This window comes from Scardinius erythrophthalmus, assembly GCF_964197995.2.
Source record: "Scardinius erythrophthalmus genome assembly, chromosome: 8".
Lineage (NCBI taxonomy): Eukaryota > Metazoa > Chordata > Actinopteri > Cypriniformes > Leuciscidae > Scardinius > Scardinius erythrophthalmus.
Window position 1 is genome coordinate 21,847,301 of NC_138228.1, and position 14,658 is coordinate 21,861,958.

At 36.3% G+C, this 14,658-nt stretch overlaps 1 protein-coding gene across 3 annotated transcripts in view; it reads left to right on the forward strand.

Moving 5' to 3' along the window:
* The window catches only part of fam168a (family with sequence similarity 168 member A), a 62,162-nt gene extending 48,768 nt beyond the window's left edge, over nt 1-13,394 (forward strand). For 2 of the 3 annotated variants that reach the window (XM_081373258.1, XM_081373257.1), the window contains 5 exons: nt 4,715-4,840; nt 7,576-7,718; nt 10,754-10,928; nt 12,071-12,201; nt 12,313-13,394. In XM_081373258.1, coding sequence (XP_081229384.1) covers nt 4,715-4,840; nt 7,576-7,718; nt 10,754-10,928; nt 12,071-12,183 — 557 coding nt within the window. In that variant the 3' untranslated portion in view covers nt 12,184-12,201; nt 12,313-13,394. The remainder of the gene's footprint in view (nt 1-4,714; nt 4,841-7,575; nt 7,719-10,753; nt 10,929-12,070; nt 12,202-12,312) is intronic. The other variant, XM_081373259.1, reaches the window with a different exon arrangement.
* The last annotated feature ends 1,264 nt before the right edge of the window (nt 13,395-14,658 follow it).

Consider the following 14,658-nt stretch of genomic DNA (forward strand, 5'->3'; position numbering starts at 1 on the left):
TATGATATCAGAAAATGGTAGTTTTGGTTGACCAGCACTACTTTCACACAATATGTCACACTTTCTCCACAAGTTTCTGTGGTTTTCACCCAATATCTTCATGAAAAGCATGTGGACCTCAAAGATTTCTGCAGTATCCTTTTGTCTTTAAAAATATATGCTACAAAAATAGTCTGTGCGTGTACTAGACGTGCATTTAGACCAGTGGTTATTAAATGCTAAATGAAAAGAATAAAAATATAACTAAATGGTATCTGAGCAAGTTGGGATAGAAAATGATCTGCTTTTAAAATTCCTGTAAATTTTGGGTTACACTTTATTTTAAGGTGTTCGTGTTAGTGTAATTATACATTTAAGTATTGAGTAATAATAATTAACTACCTGTTCTTACTACGGGGTTAGGAATAAGGGGTTAGCTGTATGTAATTATGCATAATTTACAGTTATTACTACAGTAACTACATGTGTAACAAGTACACTGTCAAATATAGTGTCTTGTTGCAAATTCATCATTTGGTAAAGGTATTTAAATTAGACAGATGCTAAATGGACAGATCAAAAATGAGGTCATGGTTTGTGCCGACTACAGTGTTTTATAGAGCTGCACGATTAATCATTAAAAGATTGCGATCTCATTCCTAAATGACAACAATTCATCTATGTCTATTAAACTTTTGACGATCACACCAGAACATTCAAATCTGCGCTGCCGCTGAGCCAGAGAGAGCAGTTGTCATGTAGGCCTATAGGTATAAACAGCTTCTTTTCATCCACACAGTATTGATATTTCTGTTACAAATATTCAGAAGTTCTGGGATAAAAGTTTATAGTTCGTATATAAACACTGATGTCTGCGGAAGCGATCAAAATAGAGCAAATCCTTTTGAAAGCAACTTGTCCCTTCAAATATTATTCAAAAATCCTTACACCAGTAGGTGGCGACAAGTGACTTATAAATGTATGTCATTTTAAAGGAGAACTTGGTAACTTTTTTAACTTAATAAAACTGTCTAGAAATCATTTGGATGGTTAAACAACCTGTTCTGGTGATATTGGTGACTTTCCCCGCTCCCTCCAGAGTTCCCAGGCGGATAACCAACCTTGCAACTTGGGGACTACCGTCCCGGCAAGATAGAAATTGGAAGTCTCGTGAGAAGCGAGAACGAGCGCGAAACACGAATTGCTTTACGGCAATTCGACATAAACACACACGCATGTACGATGTATTACCAGATTACCCGCTTCGGTAAACATAGCTCCACACGATACAGTTGGCTTGCTCCGATCAAAACAAACGCACATGAGCAGCGGTAGAGAGGGGGAGGAGGCCGCCGCAAGTGAGTTTTTTGCGACCGTGTTGTGAAATATACGCCCCCCCACAGCTGTAGGGGGAGCTCGTGGGGAAAACATGCGACAACAAAAGGTTCTCCTTTAAATAACGTGTATAATGTATATCATTCACTCAAGAGATTCGTTCAAAAACGCTGATTCATTCAAGTTAGTTGACTGCAGTAATTAACATTTCGTCAGAACCTCTAGTAAATTAGACTACATGTTATTTTGTTTAGATGTCTCTTGTCTGTTCAGAATCAGGGAGAATTGTCGTTTCTATACGAAACAACAACAACAACAACAACAACAAAAAAACAATCATGCAGCTCTAGTATTTTATGCAATGAATACTTGGCATCAAACTTTTTCAAGCTCGCCACCTTGATGTCTAATGTAAAATCTGGGTCCTGAAGCAAAACCAGTTGCGAACCACTGATTTAAACAACTACAGCTAATGTCTTTCAGTTCAAAATGCACCAAACAGTGAAAAAATACCTCTTGATTGAATAAATGTTGGCTGTGGTACTTTCCCTTTAGTTCATATCTTATTCTTTACAATACAATGCAATTTTTATTTCTGTCCCTTTTTTTTCTTGAACTTTATTTTTATATATTTCATATGACAAAAGTAAAAATAATAAAAGTGTCAGTGTTTCAGTAGTCAAGACTAGCTTAGCAATATTTTATGTATTTTAATTTATTCTAATAATTACAAAATATTCTCATTTTCAAGTTGTTTTTCAAGTCGTTAAATTTCTAATAAAGGTTAGCACTATTTTACATTGATTGGAAAGTTCATGTTATTGATTTAAGCTTTTTCTTATTATACATTTATATTATTGATTTTAACTATCATCGATTGATCGGTTACCGGACATATTTTCCAATTTTAGTTTATAAAATCGACAAAATCGGTCAACCTATTAACAATGCCATTTGAAAGTTGATTCCTGTCACTTTTTTCTTTCTCCATTTCCTGTACATTATTTATATATTTCGCATGACAATAAAATAAAAAATAAGAAAAGTCTCAGTGGTGATAAAGCTTGTATTTTAATAGTTGTAAAATATTCTCATAGTTAAGTCATTCTTAATTTTTTAATAAGGTTCAAAACTATTTTACATTTAAGTGGAATGTTTTTGTTCAAATTATTGCGATTTATTTGCGGTTTTCAGCCATATTTTCCAACCGATATCGCCCTAATCCACTATTTGTAAACCTCTACATTTATATTAAATGTGTGGATATCTCACACTATTCTTCCTACAGTATCATAATTTCATCATTAAGTATCATAGTTATCATAAGAATTATCTGAATCACATAAAGCCCTCATGCATGCATAAAACGCAGCACTGAACCGCTGCAGTGATGTCATGTGTGAGGCGTCTATGCGGCACTGATGCCATTGTGTGATTCCAGCAGTCTCTCTTTCTCTTTGTCCCTCTGTGCTCTGGTGTTTAGTAACATTTCATGGCTTTGCACCATCGCCCCCTTGTGGCTCTGAAAGGATTGCTCCATTTGGAAGGAAGACATGCAATTAAATACTTTTTAATCATTTGGTTGATGCGTTTATCTGACGTAACTTGCAGTAATATTATTACAGGGACAATCCTTCTGGAGTAATCCAGGAATTTGTGGCTTTCTTAAAGGCAATAGTTCATCAGACATGCTTAGATATTTAACCTCTATGCCATGTCATTATGGATTAGCATCCTGCTATATTACTAATGCTTTTGTTTGCTTTATAAATAGCATGAACGGTATGCAGTTTTTTGTATGCACAGAATCCACACTTGACCTACTGCATTTGCCAAAATGTACAGCATACAGTACATGTGTAGCACACTGCATAATATCTGACAATGCAATGTGCTTAATCTTCCATTTATAGCATAATGAATGAGTTACCAACCATGATTTTATTTTAATATGTCCCTCTAGATTAATTTTTTGAAGAGGCATTTTACTCAAAACTAGATTGCACTTTTTTACACAAAAAGGGTAAAATAACCATTCTGACACATCTGCACTGTATGCGAGTTTTCCAATCTATTCTATTATGCGATTTGTTACTTAAAGCAATAGTTAACTTAACAATGAAAACAATGATCTGTCATCATTTACTCACCCTCAAGTTGTTTCAAACCTGAATGAATTTCTTTCTTCTGCTGAACACAAAGGAATATATTTTGAAGAATGTCGGTAACCAGACAGTTGGTGGATCCCATTGACTTCCATAGAAGGACAAAAAAATACTATGAGAGTCAATGGAGTCCACCAACTGTCTGGTTACCGACATTCTTCAAAGTATCTTCCTTTGTGTTCAGCAGAAGAAAGAAATTCATTCAGGTTTGAAACAACTTGAGGGTGAGTAAATGATGACAGATTTTTCATTTTTAAAGTGAACTATTCCTTTAAGGTTTTACTGCCAAATACATAAAATGGAAGTAATTATGGAAAATAATCATTAATATCTAAGCTGAAAATATGATACCACTCACGTGAAACAACACGTTTATCATTGAATAATGTCTATTGTTTTATAGGCCTACTATTTTTTAACAAATATTAGGCAGTGTATATGCATACTCCATATTATTCTGTAAGCAGTAACCTAGTATTTTAATTTTGAATATATCCATTGAGTGGGATGCATTGATTTCCCCTGCTGTTCAGTTTAATGGGAATTGAACCATCCAGCTTTCAATTGCAAGCCCAGAGTGTTTGTTTACAATACATTTGCATTTTACATTTATTTTAGCAAACGCTTTTTTCCTAAATGACTCATAAATTAGGAACTGTGCAAGCAATTTCACAGGCAGCTGGCTGCGTAAAGACATTTTAGTAGTTAATGGTTTTCAATTTTGTAGTTTCGATCTTGAATAGAAAATCTTTAACCAATTTTAATTTTTCAAAAAAAAAATTGTTTCTGTTTTGAATTTTGACTTTTTTAATTCTACTTAGACGTGCATGTGTTACTGCTTGAACTTTCTTTATTGCTGTTAGAGAGGCATTTAAATCCCTAATAGAGCGCATTAATGTATTTTATTCAACGCCACATCCCTTATTAGGTAACTAGATACCTAGGTTGGTAATGTTAGCTTCACTTACCATGATAAATTCAGCATCTTCTTGCGTCAGAATTTTGGAAAGTGAAAGCAATTAAATCATTTTGAAATCAATGGTTTCTATGGTAGATCTGTATATCTTTTGGGGGCTTTTTTTGTAGTATTTTTATTTCTGGAAGCCTACCTTTGCGGTCTGTTAATACAAGGATCCATAGGGACAGTGCGAGGAGGAGAGGCCAGTCAGGGTACAGATGTGGCGACAGTCGTGACGCATGTGTAACCCTTCTTGTGTTGTGTTTGTTTGGGACAGTGCTGCTGGTGAAGCAGGCCTGGCCCCAGACGGCATCTGCTCCGGGGCCCGGAGAAGGCTCCTATGACCTGGCCGTGGACGCTGGCTCAGAGAGCAGGCAGTACCAGGCCTCATCTACAGCATTCAGTAAATATGATTACTATACTCTACTGTAACTGCTGTGTGTTCCCCTGTTACTCTATAACACACAAACACGCACCCTTTCACATAAGCCTCGTTCAGACAGTCAGTCTAAATCTGATTTTTGTGCACATCCGATTGGAATCTGATATTTAGAAAGTGCGAACGACGAAAAAAAAAAAACATCAAATTAAATGCTTTTTTACGAATCCGTTTTGAGCTACATTCATACATATGTGGTTTGAATTTTCTGGAAATCGGTCTGACCACCCTAATCGGATTTTGCGTGGTTTGTCACTTTCTCACGCCACGGAAAACAGAAACAACTTTGTTATAGGAAACATGCTGAAAGTTGCTGCTGAAACAAGGTTGTGTTGTTGCAAAGTGTCGGTCAAGCAGAAAATTACAATACAATGGTGACATGTTTTGAGATCGGTGGAGATGACAGCACAGAATGAAGCCGCTCATACCAGCCTCCTACTTTTCTGCCTCGGCCGTACTGGACTCCACATTGCTGCTGCCGCTGTTGTTGTTGTTGTTTTTGGCGCTCGCTCACCAATGCAACGTCATTGCCAAAGAAACCAATGCAGATATTCCGGAAAACATAAGAGTGCCACTGGACACACAAATTGGATCTGAACAGTTATGATATACAGTGTAGGCAGTCAATAATTTAGATCAGATTCCAATCAGATACACAAATAATCGGATTTGGACTGACAGTGTGAACATAGCTATATAGAGTCCCATACTGCCTATAAAGAACACTTGCTCTCATTGTTCTGTTTCCCCAGAGCACACACATGTATTGATCGGATGATGCGTAAACAAACTTTACGATGAGCTCTGTTCTAAAACCTAGTGAGCTGCACTGCTGCATACTGCCTACATAGGCAACTACCTACTAAAGCCGGGGACACACTTAACGACTATAAGTAAGGCCGATTATGAATGTAATTTGATACTTACGAGTCACGACTGATCATGCCCAAACGCACAGTGTCAGTCGGTGTTCACAGTTGGTGTTTAAAATCTGCTGCAGTCGTTGGAAACAGTCTATAAGTGTGTTCAGTTCAGTCTTAGAATGTTTCAGCTAGTCGTTAAGTGTCACCGGCTTAAGGCAGTATCCTAAGTGAAATGGAACCTTTTTTTATCACTTTTTTTTTCTATTTATTTTATCAGGACATTTATTTCTTCCACATTTTGTTTTCTGATCCACATAAATTCTGTAAATCCAGTATTTTGATTATTTTGATTATTATTATTCAAAATAATTATTGTAATTCTTTATTTATTCAATTTTACAGTACAATAGAATTATTGTACTAGTATTATACTTCTGTATTGACTGAATTAATTGTTATAATTTAAATAATAATGAAATATTCCAAGGTTTTCTTTTTTGTCCTTTGTTGATCACATGGCAATTTTATATCTATTTTGATTTGGATTTATAACGCTCTACATAGGCGGCAACTGACATAAAGTGCTCTGGAGACTCGATTTCAGTCAAATTTGACAGTAGCATATAAAATTAGTTTTAAATGATTTCTCTCTTCGCTTGGATTATATTTCACAATGCATTCTGGGATTATCCTCAATGCAGAGGATATATTAATTTGGTCAAAAATGTGTTCTTTTAGTGTTGTTGTGATACTATTATAGTTTTTATGAATATTTTGATAATTTTAAAGATTGTTATATTGTTTTTTATCATTTGTATTAGTTGTTTTGTTTTTTGTCCATATGGTTTCTATAAATATAAAAACTGTCTATATATTTTATGTTTGTGTGTGTGTAATGTCAATTAAAGTTTATAGTTTTAGTTAACTATAATAACCCTGATATGCAACATATTTTGTTTGTTTAAGCCTTTGTGTCAGAATGTGCCTATGATTTCTTAAAATGCTGTCTTGGTGAAATCTCACATTGCATACTGGAGACACACTGTCTGAGATCTAAGGTTTCATTCTCACCGTAGACAGCTGAGCTTTTTGGAGTTGAGATTGCATAAAATTGTGTTGTGGGATTGAATTAGACAGGATTGGCTAAGCTAGACTGGTGTGTTGCATCAATGTGTGTACTTCAAATGTGAAGTAATGACTGATAGCATGTCTTTGGTATGTAGGGAATCTTTTGGTGTGTTGTGTAACTAATAACGCCTAAAGCAATGTATTTTTTCTTTAAAAGACTTCCGTTTCGGGCAGCTGAATTCACATTCTTGTGCTTTTTATTACTACTTTGTTGTCTACAATCCTCCAATAAATCGCTAGCAATTGAAAAGCCTAACAGATGGTGTGTGTGTGTGTGTGTGTGTGTGTGTGTGTGTGTGTGTGTGTGTGTGTGTGTGTGTGTGTGTGTGTGTGTGTGTGTGTGTGTGTGTGTGTGTGTGTGTGTGTGTGTGTGTGTGTGTGTGTGTGTGTGTGTGTGTGTGTGTGTGTGTGTGTGTGTGTGTGTGTGTGTGTGTGTGTGTGTGTGTGTGTGTGTGTGTGTGTGTGTGTGTGTGGAAAAAGAGAAAGTGTCGGTGTGTGTGCTTGGTTGTTTAATGTGTGATATCTCTGACTTGAAAGGGTGTGTGAGTGTTTGCACTTCATATGTGCTTTAGTTTAGTTTGGCGCACAAGATTTTGGAAATCCAACCAGAGCACATGGATGTGTGTGAAGGAATATTTTTTATTATATTCGATTGTTGTGTGCTTAATGCTTACTGGACCTAACAATCACTTTCCGTCTCTGTTTCAGGATACACTGCAGGAACGCCTTATAAGGTCCCCCCTAATCAGACCAATGGAGCCCCTCCTCCCTATTCCCCGTCCCCTAACCCCTACCAGACGGCCATGTACCCTATTAGAAGTGCCTATCCCCAGCAGAACCTCTATGCTCAGGTAAGACCTTATTCTATACTGTGAATATTGTGAAGCTGCTTTGAAACAATTGAGTAAGCACTAAAAAAATAAAGATGATGACTAACCAAGCTGGAATAACACCATAATCCATGATAAGTATGATGTTTTGTGGTGTTTTGAATAATTAGTTGTCTATAGAGAAATCAAACTTGGCCCTTCTTATCTTAGTCTGCATTGTTTATCATGGAAAAAAAGGTTTTGTATTTTAATATAATAACTTGCTTGACCTGAAATGAATTTTTCATCACCTATGTTAGCCCATAGCTATTCAAGTATTGTTAAAGGTTACTTTTTTCAGTAATGCTGCATTTTAACATCTTTCCAATAGTTAATGCATTGGTTAAATTAGTGCAACAAAGATTACAGCACTAATAGCTAATATGATAGATGCAAATAACAGTGAGATCGATTCTTTGTTAATAAAATCATTATTTTCCCCCCGGTTTACCTCAAATACTTCTCATTACTAAAGTAAAATGGACTATGGTGGAACCATATTGTTACATTTTATGAATATGGTTATCATTCAGTACAGTTAGTATTTCAGTATTATTTATATTCTGTTATAGTATTTATTAATATTTTGAATTAGCTTTTATTTTTATGTTTTTAGTTTAATTTTAGTTCATTTTGTTAGGTGCTTTTGTAATTTAATATTTCTGTCGTAGTTCTTGTTTTTTAATATTTCAATTTAGCTTTAATTTATTTTAGTTTTAGTCATTTTATTACTTGAACTTAAGTTATCTATTTCAGTTAGTTGCCAAGGTAACTTTTCTCTAATATTTATATTTTATTTTATTTCAGCTTTATTTCATTTTTTCATAATCATTTTTTATGTAGATAACAATAACAACACGGATTCATAAATTAGGGATGCACTGGTACCGCTCTCAGTATTCAAGATGCTCGTACTCATTAAAATGCTCAGATACCAAAAACCGATAACACAGTGTACAGTGTTTGTGTCAAGACTAAGAAACAATGACAACAGAGCAAACAGAGCAGAATGGAGATATCAGAGAAGGATGTCTATAAAGTAGGCTAAATGTATAATTAATTTGAGAAAGAGAACGCGTGTGTAACAGAATGTTGGATAAGTGCAGCTCTTAAAGTGACAGCATCCTAATAATCACACTGCTGTCTTTGTTCATCTAACAACAAAAGACAAAGAGAAAACCACTCACTGCTCTTGACTGAATAACTTTTGTAACTTTGATAAGGATTATTCTATATTTAAATTATACAGTGAAAACTAGGGATGCACCGATACGATACTTTTTATTTTTAGTACTTGCCGATACCAATTTACAACGTTTTTGAATTTGTTATATTATTGGGCAGAGAAAACCAAAGAATATGAATCGAATTATTTGGCTTAGCCAATAGATATTTCCTTCAGTTATTTTCATGCCTAAGCGTAATTTATCCAACATACTGTTTTCTTTTCAACTGTTTACGTTCACTTAAGACATAACCGACTATGTTTCACAAGTATACTTGACTATACAGACATTTTGACATAATTTTGTGTGAATTTCTCCGTTAAAGCACAAGAAGACATGAAAGAGAACTCGTTTTAATAGACTATTCCTACGCTGTCTGAGAGGCAACAATCTGGCCGCAAGCTTTGGATGTTTGCGCACAGAAAACCTTTTGAAAAAGTCCTGTGATTTACTGTACCACTCGCATACACAAATCACTTAGCTGTTCATGTTTTTACGTGCACATACGATTAAGTTAATTCAAATCATGTGTGCAAAGTATCGGAATCGGTGCATCCCTACTGAAGACTATGCAGTGTTATTTCATTACTTTGATCAATTTCTGTAACTGAAAATTGTGATGTTTCACTGGTATCTAAGAATTTGAACCACTGGCCTGTGAAAAAAAAATCCTTATTATTGAGCCCTGCTGGCGCAGCTCTAAATATTCACTTTGCTATCAAATGAAAGATAAGGAAGGAGTAAATGAAAGCATCAACAATCAACATCACAAAGGTCTTGAACTTAAATTAGGGGTGCATGATAAATCAAGATGAAACTGCAATTGATTTGGCAAAGGCTGCGATTTATTTTATGCGCAGCTTGTCAGTGCAGCATGGCTCTGAGATCAGTAGAAAATGCCAGAAAGCCAGAGGGCGCTCTCACGCAGACACTCCAAATATGCCTCTCCACAGAAGTAGACAACACGCGTCATTCCAGGAAATCCCTATGGACATCATACTATCGCTGTATCTGAATAAACAGAAGATTAAAACGCTTTGATGGATTTTTTTTTAAATGTTGTCTTTTGTTGGACAAGAGGTTCATAAATGCTTCTCATGTTTGGAAAGATGTTTTGCGTGTGTTGCTTTTTCAAATTCACGTTATAAGCGACTCGGCAGTGCTTTCGGATGGAGCTGCATTTACTACTGCCGTCCGTCACTGACAAGCTGCGCATAAAAAATAATCGCAGCCTTGGCGATTTCATAATCGCAATAAACCAAATCGCTTTAAGCACGATTTCATGTTAATTGCGATTAATCGCGCAGCCCTAGTAAGGAATAATTGGCGACGGGCCTTTGAATTATTAGAAAAATACACACCCGAGGTGGTAATGCGGCCATGACGTGAAGTGGAAAAATAATGCACACCTCGGGTGAAATACTGCCCTGTAGGAATATCTATTTGCTAAATGAATTAAGCCAACTAAAATGATTCATATTATTTTGGTTTCTCTACCTAATATTTTAAAAATTACCAATGCAATGAATATACAGGTATCAGTACACGGTCTTGGCAAGTACCAAAAATGTAGGTATCAGACTCGTTCTGAAAAAAGTGGTATCGGTGCATCCCTATAATAAAGTAACGTGGTATTAGGATCTGATACCATCACTATACCACTGCACCACCACAGTATTAGAATTTGATCCCGTAACACCCACTATGCAATACAATGGATCACCCCTTACACGTTTTGAACGTACAACCTTTTAGCTACTTGTAACTAATGCATTATAATCATCTTCTCAGGGTGCTTATTACACGCAGCCAGTGTACGCCGCCCAGCCTCATGTAATTCACCACACCACCGTGGTTCAGCCCAACAGCATCCCCTCCGCCATCTACCCCGCTCCTGTACCTGCGCCCCGCTCCAACGGCATGGCCATGGGCATGGTGGCCGGAACAACGATGGCCATGTCTGCCGGTAAAAAGCTCAAAATTGATAATATTGTTGATGCTAAGAAATTATTCTGTATGCTTCAACTGTATGAAATGTAAGAAGATGACCTACCTAGATCTGGGGCGAGTGTGTTAAATAATTTTATTCACATTATTTTTCCATAACAAAAAGAGAGAGAGAATGCGGTTCTATGAATATGCAAATTAGCCTCGCCTCCACTCACTCGCACCAGCTCAGAGATCCAGTCATTGACATTCACACATTGACGTGATTGGTTAGTTTGTGTTGTCAGAAACACCAGCGATTTCAGTTCACCATCTTCTGTTCACTGCAGTTTTAAGGAGAAAATACTCAACAATGGTGTTGACTTATGCATTTGTACATGGTTCATCTTAAATCATATTAAAAACACCACATAGACATATGAACAACATTAAAAGCTTGATCACCACAGGGGGACTTTAGTCTTTTATTAATTACAGATACAATATATGCAGTCCCCTTTTACAACAGCCGGTGTGCCCCACACAGAGATCTGATCTCGAGTCCTTCTAGGATTACATGAAGAAACAGAAAAAACTGAGACAGACTAAATCCAGAAGAACTGCGGCAAGATCTCTAAGATCCTTGAAGAAACCTTCCTGCAAAGCTAGCTGAAAAACTATGTGCAAGTGTACTTATGACAAAAGCTGTTTTAAACACAAGAGTGCTCAACCAAATATTGATTTGATTTAGAAAATAGAAGTTAATTGATAAATAAAATCTATTATGAGGTTATTTTTGAAAGCATCCTCACTTTACAGCATTTTTACACAAAACTTTTCGTAGTACTGTAGCTTTGCAGGAAGATTTCTTCAAGCGTCTTGGAGATGTTGCCGCAGTTCTTTTGGATTTAGTCTGTCTCAGTTTCTTCATGTAATCACAGACGGACTCGGTGATGGTGAGATCAGATATCCGTGTGGAGCACCGGCTGTTGTCAGACAAAAATCTCACTGGATTATTACAGTTAATGACGAAAGGAATGTTTGGAAATGTTACCTGATATTTCCTACTGACATACTGTGGGAAAAGGTATAAATAACTGGCTTAAAACCATTTTTAGGGGGTGAAAACACTAACATGCCTAAGACTTTTCCACAGTATATATAATGACTGTTATATTACAGGAACCTTGCTGACCACCCCTCAGCACACTCAGATCGGAGGACACCCCGTCACCGTGCCAACGTACCGACCCCAAGGAACTCCTGGGTACAGCTATGTGCCACCTCACTGGTAGAGCCCACCTGCCAATCATGTGAGTTCCCGCCCACACGACACATTCAGCGTGGCTCCACCCAACCAGTGAAACGCAATCGCTGACTTCTCGTTTTTTCTCTCTCTCTCTCTCTCTCTCTCTTCATTGCAGATCTGGAGTCAAACATTGTATGCAACTACTCAAGTCTTACATCGGCACTCTGTGCTCAACAAGGAGGTGCCACGTCTGTTTGCAAGAACAAAAGAGAAAAAAGTGCAAGGGTCACTTTATGCATTCTTACGTGTTTTTGTAAAAGCTGCTTTTTTTATCTTTTTTATTTAATTTTAAATTTTTTTTTTCTTCTCATTTTTTGGGATGACGTTCTTGCATTAGGTTATTTTAATTCTTCATTGTTCCATAGTTACTTCTGTCAGAACTCCAGAATGATTTCGACCAATCACGCCTCTTCAAACGATTTGTCTTTGTGTTCAGTATAAACGCTGGTGTGTAGGAATGTACCGACGCAATATCAGCAACTCTTCGGATCATAATCATTCAATTATGCTGCCAAATTTTATAACCTTTAGATATTAGCACAGGGTTCTTTTTTTTTTTTTTTTTTTTTTTTTATTTACAGCAGTGTTTCATTTCAGCTTTCGCCGTTCTCTCACAGAACGCTCTGGAATCATACTTTTTTTTTTAAAGGAAATTTAATTTCATCTGATTCAATTCTCCCTCATTTCATTCTATCATCGATAACAAGGGTGTCTTCCAGCTTGTAGCCGTTCATGTAGATTTGTAAGGAATATATCATTAGTAGGGCAGTGCAAACGTGGTTTAACCTTCATTAGGATAATGAGTACATACAGTAATCTTAGTTATTCACTAAATAGAGAACGTTTGAGTGAGCTGGTTACTTTATTAGCTTATGTGTCAGGATAGCGTAAGCTTCTAAACTATAACATGTGTATTCGATTTATATAAACGTGCGCGCATGGGTGCTCTCGCAGGGAATGCAGCGGCACGCGAGCATGCGCTCACGTGCGAACCCATTCGCGGAGAATATTGAGGAAAAAAAAACTATCAGTGGCACTTAGCTGGAGCCTCTGGGTGCGATGTCATCCCAGTGGCATTGTACTTGATCAAAGCGTGTGCCAACTTTGAGGCCAGACAGGACGGACGCTACTCTGACAGAACAATTAGAACCGCATCCAGGATTCAAAGGGACTTTGAACACATCGAAAATAGCACTGAAATAAAAATAAAAAAAAGGAAAAAAGGAAGAGTTAGGCGTTCCGGCATTAATCTCCAATCAGCTCCGGGTTAAGAGTGGGTCTAACCCCTGGTCCTCTGTGAATTCTTGGGCCTTTAGGCCTATAGTTGCACAGATTTTAGGCATAGAAACGGAGTTGTTCAATGCAATAATAAGAACGGCCTGCTTGAATGGCTTTTAATTGTAATTTACAGCATTTTTAGACAGAGAGAGAATTTTGATTTCCTATCCCATGGCCTCGTCTGTATCCATGAATAGTGTACTCAGAAGTGACATATCAAGTATTCTATGAAATGTTATCATACTGAAGCATTGCACATTGACAAATAGACATAACGTAATAACCAATTATACGGTACACTCTCATATTTAATGATGTAGTTAAGGAAATCAAGCATTTACTCTGCAAATCGTTAGTCTTGGTAATGTCTCTGGAAGTGATATTATTGTCAGTACAGAACAGTATCACTCTCTTTTTTGTTATTTGTTTGGCTGATCAACCACTATTTCGATATATAGTACACTCAAAGTGGGAAGAACCGATTCTCTGATCTTATGTGAAAGTAATAACGTCTAGTAATGCATGTGTCATGCGGGTGAATGCAGTATAGTGTAATCAGATGGAAACTATGCCTTTGCAAAGCATGGTTGCATCATGTTGAATCACAGCTTATGGATTGCTTTTAATAATACATTTACTTTACAGCACATTCCCTTCGGTGTTTTAAGTAAAGGGAGAGAGTGAGGGCGCAGAGTGTCTGAATCCCATTAAAAACATAGGGAAAAAATATTTCACATAAATAAAAATGAAGCCAATTTTTTGCATTTTTATATTTTGCTTTATTTTCAAAACAATTATCCTGTACTTTTATTATTATTATTATTATTATTATTATTGTTTGATTCTCATTAGAATCTCTGCAATATTGTAATTTTACTTCATGAAAATTTTAAATCAACCAAGACGGCTAAATAAATATTATCATGATTCATAAATAATATATCAGAATTTCAAGAGGAAATTGTAATGAAAAGAATAATAAAAATAGGCTTCATTTTCTTAACGCAAAATACCTTCATCTGAAAATTACTATAACTTCATTGCATTATATACTACAGTACAATAATTTGCCTTTAATGAGAGCAAATCTTATTTGGCTAAAGTAAGTCAAGAGACCTTTGGTATATGTAATATTTCTGTAATGTGATGCATTTTTTTTATTGCCATGATGTCATCAATAAGT